This window comes from Manihot esculenta, chromosome 1 (assembly GCF_001659605.2).
Source record: "Manihot esculenta cultivar AM560-2 chromosome 1, M.esculenta_v8, whole genome shotgun sequence".
NCBI lineage: Eukaryota > Viridiplantae > Streptophyta > Magnoliopsida > Malpighiales > Euphorbiaceae > Manihot > Manihot esculenta.
The window spans coordinates 5,910,097-5,916,148 of record NC_035161.2 but is presented as its reverse complement, the minus strand read 5'-3'; the positions used below and the strand labels follow the sequence as shown (position 1 = coordinate 5,916,148).

The 6,052-nt window shown below is 34.5% G+C and overlaps 1 protein-coding gene across 1 annotated transcript; it reads left to right on the top strand.

Annotated features, from left to right (window-relative positions):
- Nucleotides 1–1,639: 1,639 nt before the first annotated feature.
- LOC110625071 (probable inactive purple acid phosphatase 2) lies at nt 1,640–4,895 on the top strand. The gene is made up of 2 exons (XM_043954324.1): nt 1,640–2,477; nt 3,289–4,895. Exons 1-2 carry the CDS (start codon nt 1,794–1,796, stop codon nt 4,558–4,560), a joined length of 1,956 nt encoding a protein of 651 aa, XP_043810259.1. The 5' UTR covers nt 1,640–1,793; the 3' UTR covers nt 4,561–4,895.
- The last annotated feature ends 1,157 nt before the right edge of the window (nt 4,896–6,052 follow it).

Genomic DNA, 6,052 nt, shown 5'->3' with positions numbered 1-6,052 from the left:
TGGTTCTCTTTAGCCTTCCTTACTGCTTCTGCGGAGAATGCTTCCCTTATTCTAATGATATGTTGGGCTTTGTGGCATAACAAAAATAATGTTTTTTGGAAAGCTCAGGGTCGGACTGCGAGTGATGTGTTCTTCATGGCACTGAATTTTTTGCAGCAATGGAGGGGGGCCTGTTCTGATTCTACCAGTTGCACAAATGTCGTTTCGGCTTTAACTGTCTAGTCTCCTGCACCTCAGGGTTGGATTAAGGTTAATATTGGCGCCTCTTTAAACTCGCAACGAAGTTCGCTAGGCTTCGGCTGTGTAGTCCAACATGTTAATGGTAGATTTATGGTGGCTAAAGCAGACTATTTTTGCAGTCGGATGAATGTTAAGTGTGCTGAGACAGTAGCTTTTCAAGAGGCATTGAGCTGGATTAAAGAGTGCGGATGTGATCGAGTTCTTTTCGAATCGGATGCTCAGATTCTTTTTGTGTCCATTAACAATGCTTCGTTAGATGATTTATCACATTTTGGTCTTTTGGTTCAAGATTGTAATTTGCTTCTATCCAGTTATGAGGAAGCAAGATGTGGTTTTATTTCCATATTCTAACAATATCAGCTCATTCTGAGTCAAGTTAAGGAGTTTTGATTCATGTCCCTCCTCCTCATATAGTTTCTTTGATCGCTTTGAATTAAAGATATTTATCCCCTTTAAAAAAAATTATCCTATAAATATAAATTAACTTTTTATTTGTCTCAAATCATAAGATATTTTTCATTTTTTAAAATAAATTGTTTATTAATATATATTTTTATTTAATCTACATATTAAAAATACAATTTACTAAATTACTATAACAAAAATAAAGGGCGTGTTTGATAATATTGTAGGATTTATGTTTTTTATTTTTAAAAATTAAAAGATTAATTTTTATTATTTACTTTTTTAAAACTATTTTTTTAAAACCATTTTGTATAAAAATAAATTTATAAATTTTTTCAACAAAATAAGTTGTAAATTTTTTTAAAGTATGATATTATTAAAAAAACAAGGATATAATTTTATAAATATCTGCATATAAAAATAAATAATAAATTATTTTTATAAAATATATGATATTATAATAAAAAAATTACCTTTGTAATATAGAAAAGAGTAGATTTAATTTTTTTTATATTACTTTAGTGAGGTCATAATTAATTTTGTTGATCAAAATATAAATTTCTTTTAATATATATGTATTTTTTTACTTTGAAAGTTTTTACGCTGTGATTAAGAAAATATTTAAATAATTTAAATTATTATAATATATTTTTAATTTAACTAAATTACCCTTCGATTAAATTAATTACTCCAAATCTTAATAATTACTACCGAAAAATAGAGTAATCAGAAAAGTGAAAAAAAATGAAATAAAATTTATAAAATTACAAACAAAGTTATCACATTTAAATTTCATTTTAATATTTAATAAAATTTAATATTTCAAAATGAATATAATTAATTAATATAAAAATTATTTTTAATATATATAAAAAAAATAAAATACACAAAAATTATAAAATAAAAAGTAATTAATTACTTAATTTAATTAAAATTAGAAAAAATGACTTTCAGTAAGAATAAACGTAAGATAATATATTAATATTCATAAACTAATTTTCAAAGAATATGCTTGATCTCTGATACATGCTCCGCAACCACACCGATGGCCATTTTCTGATCAACAATATTGGCATCACCACCACTCTCCTCCTCCCCCTCTTCCTTCTCCTCCGCCACGATTACCCAATTGATCACTCTCTCTCGCCATGAAAATTCCTATACTTCTCTTCCTCTTCTCTCTTCTCCTCCCATCGTCTCTCGCCAAAGTCAAAATCTCTGTCACACCCACCATTCTCTCCAAATCTGGCGACATCGTCACCGTCTCCTGGTCCAACGTAGATTCGCCCTCCAAACTTGACTGGCTTGGCCTCTATTCACCGCCTGACTCACGTCACGATCATTTCATTGGATATAAATTCCTCTCTTCATCGCCCACCTGGGAATCTGGGTCGGGCTCCATCTCGATACCCATTATCAACCTCCGTTCAAACTACTCATTCCGGATCTTCCGATGGATAGAATCCGAAATCAACCCCAAACGCCACGATCACGACCAGAATCCTCTTCCTGGGACGGTCCATTTGGTTGCCGAATCCGAGCAGGTTGGGTTCGATGCGGGCCATGGACCGGAACAGATCCACTTGGCTTATACGGATTCGGAAGATGAGATGCGGGTGATGTTCGTAGTGGGTGACAAGGAGGAGAGGAAGGTGAAATGGGGGCAGGTCGATGGAGAGTGGAGTCGCGTGACGGTGGCGCGTGTGGTGAGGTATGAGAGGGAGGACTTGTGTGATGCTCCGGCTAATGGGAGTATTGGGTGGAGAGATCCTGGGTGGATCCATGATGCAGTCATGTCAGATTTGAAGAATGGCGTTAGATATTATTACCAGGTAATTGCACATGGTGATTTCAATTGGGTTTTTTCATTTAATTGATGATAATAATTCAAATTTCATATTTTCCTGAGAATTATTTGATTCTTGTAGCTGTTTTTTTTTTTTTTTTGTTTTTTTTGTTTTTTTTGTTTTTGTTTTTTTTTTTTTTTTTTATCTCAGCTGCCTCTGATCAATTGCCATGCCACATTTTTCTGGGTTTTGTTAGATTAGAACTCTGCAATTATGACTTGTTTTTGAAAAATTGAAGCAATTCCTTTTCAACTTTTGTTTTGCTGTTTCAACATGAACTGTTCCCTTTTGAGGATTCTTTGATGATAATGCCTTCATAGACTTGGAATTGATTGATAAGGGTTCATGGGAAGACATCTCCTCATCAGCTTACATTAATTTATTTACTCTATTCCTCTGCTCAAATCAGTTTAAGTTTAAAGTGAACTCGTCTTTTGTGGTATGGTTGGATGGTGTTCTCATTTAAAACTGCAAGTGATTTTGCTTTGATGACATACTTTATCTCATATCATGTTCCTTTTTCTTCTTTCCCACAACCAAAGCAACAAACCATCTTAGGAAACTTGCACTTATCAATTATTAGAAGTCTTATTTAGATGGGCCCTTTTCGTGTGTTCACTTTCCAGTTGCATTGAGATTTGTTATTGACTTGATTTGTTCTCCAACATTTTTCATGTTAATGTGAGGATGAGAGCAACATAATCCTTTCTTGCACTTGTGGCCCATGGCAAACTTGGCTGCAGCGATTAAATCTCACTTGTCCACAATCTGAGTTAGCACAACCTCGTTATGACAGGTTGGAAGCGATTCTAAAGGTTGGAGTGGAACTCAGAGCTTTGTGTCACGGAATGGAAACTCTGATGAAACAATAGCTTTCCTATTTGGAGATATGGGAGCTGCAACGCCATATACAACCTTTCGTCGCACACAAGATGAAAGCATATCAACCGTGAAATGGATCCTTCGCGACATAGAAGCTATTGGTGACAGGCATGCTTTCGTTTCTCACATAGGAGATATTAGCTATGCAAGAGGCTACTCATGGTTGTGGGATCATTTTTTCACCCAAATTGAACCTGTTGCATCCCAAGTACCATACCATGTGTGCATTGGTAACCATGAATATGATTGGCCTCTTCAACCGTGGAAACCTGATTGGTCCTATTCAATTTATGGAACTGATGGGGGTGGTGAATGTGGAGTTCCTTACAGTCTTAAATTTAATATGCCTGGAAACTCTTCAGAGCTAACTGGAACCCGTGCTCCTGCCACTCGAAACCTATACTACTCATTTGATACAGGAGCTGTACATTTTGTATACATATCAACTGAGACCAATTTCCTTCCTGGGAGCAGCCAGTATAACTTTATAAAGCATGATTTGGAATCAGTTAATCGGAGCAAGACTCCTTTTGTGATTGTCCAAGGGCACAGGCCAATGTATACTACAAGCCATGAAAACAGAGATGCACCATTGAGGATGAAAATGCTTGAGCACTTGGAACCCTTGTTTGTGAAAAATAATGTCACCCTTGCCTTGTGGGGTCATGTTCATAGATATGAGAGGTTTTGTCCATTGAATAACTACACGTGCGGAAGCACTTGGAAGGGATATCCAGTTCATGCTGTGATTGGGATGGCAGGGCAAGACTGGCAGCCCATTTGGGAACCCAGACCTGACCATCCAGATGTGCCAGTCTTTCCACAACCAGAGCAGTCCTTGTACCGTGCAGGTGAATTTGGGTACACTAGATTGGTTGCCACAAAGGAGAAGCTGACACTTTCTTACGTAGGCAACCATGATGGAGAGGTGCATGATATGGTGGAGATTTTGGCATCAGGCCAAGTTCACAGTGGCAGTGATGGTCTAAGCAATGTTGCTGGAACCATGGTTGAAGTGGTGGTGGAGGACTCCCCATTCTCAAAATATGTCAAGGGTGCTAGTATCCTGGTGCTTGGGGCTTTTGTGGGCTACATTCTTGGGTTTATTTCACATGCCAGGAAGAAGAATGCCTCCAAAGGCAACTGGATTTCCGTGAAGACTGAGGAGCATGAAACATTGTCATGAAAGCTGGCTAAGATGAAGAATATGCTTCCTCGTATCCTGGTATCTTTAAACCTATTTTGATGGGTATCGAGGTTTTGGTATTATACGTGAAGATTCCCGTTTGTGCAAGCTAGGAAGCTCAAAGTTCTACGGCTCAGGTTGATTTGTATTTTGTAAATATTCAATTCTCTCGTATTTAGTGGGAAAAAAAAAACATTGCATCACGTCTAGAAAGAAAAAAATATAATAAGATCTCTGTTGCTCAATAATTCTGCTGTGAACGAGTGTATATGTAAGGGAATTTACTGTTTTTAGTATATGTATTCTTGTGAAATAACAAACGTTTGATTCAGCTATGCAATTTTGTCTATTCTACTATTGATCACTTGTTAGTTTATTGCCTAATGAGTGGAAATGAAGGGTTTGCAGGTATGAACAAATGAATTCAACAAGAAGTGGTTAGCGGGTCATTATGACTGCTAAACAATATGCACAAATCAGGTTTGGTAATGTGGTGGCTGCTGCTCAGTGTCTCACTTCTCAAGCAAACGGCGGGCTCGTTGATTGGCTCAGTTCACTCGAGAGTTCAGCTCATCAACGTCATCAGTAAGATGATCAAGGGCTTTATTTTGCCTGCATTTTCCATATAAATTATGAAAAATACATTTGTGCATTTGTGCATGTGAAAGAGAAAGAGTGCATCATAATCTTTAGAATAAATTAATTTTTAACCCTTATTTATGTAAAAATTAAGGTATATGCTGCTATATTTTTAAAACTCTTTATATTTCAACTCTATCAAATTGAAAGTCTTTTCAATTATATTCTAAATAGTGTGTATATAAGTTTAATAAAATTAAAATATATGAATTAAAATATTTTAAAAAAAATTACTATTTAGTTTCTATAATATAAAAAAACTCACTAATTGTTTTTTTATCTTGAAAAATTTATTAAAATATTTCTGATATTTTAAAAAGTCTACTAGTTCATTCTTTCATTAGTTTTAAGTATTGTAAAAAAATTTAAAATATCCCTAATGTGAAGGAACTGATTAATAAACTTTTAATTTAAAAATATGAGTGATTTATTAATAAATTTTTTAAAATCATAAGGATCAAATAGTAAAATATTTAATTGTAAAATTAATAGGTGAATTAATTAGTAGATTTTTTAAAATGTTGGGATATATTAATATATATTTTAAAATTAATAGGCTAATTAATAAATTTTTTATATTATATAGATTAAATAGTAATTTTTTTTAAATATTTATATATGTAAAATCAATTAGTGCAAGTGTTGATTTTAGTATAATCCTAAAGCTCAAAATAATACTATCACTTACCCACAATTAGGGGTGTGCATCGGTCGGTTCGGTTCGGTATCGAATCAAACCGGCCAAAATCGATTTAACCGAATTGTTTCAAAATGTAAATCGAACCGAATTAAATAAGACAGAAAACCGAATCGAACCGAACCGAACTGGTTCGGTTCGGTTCGAAACCGATTT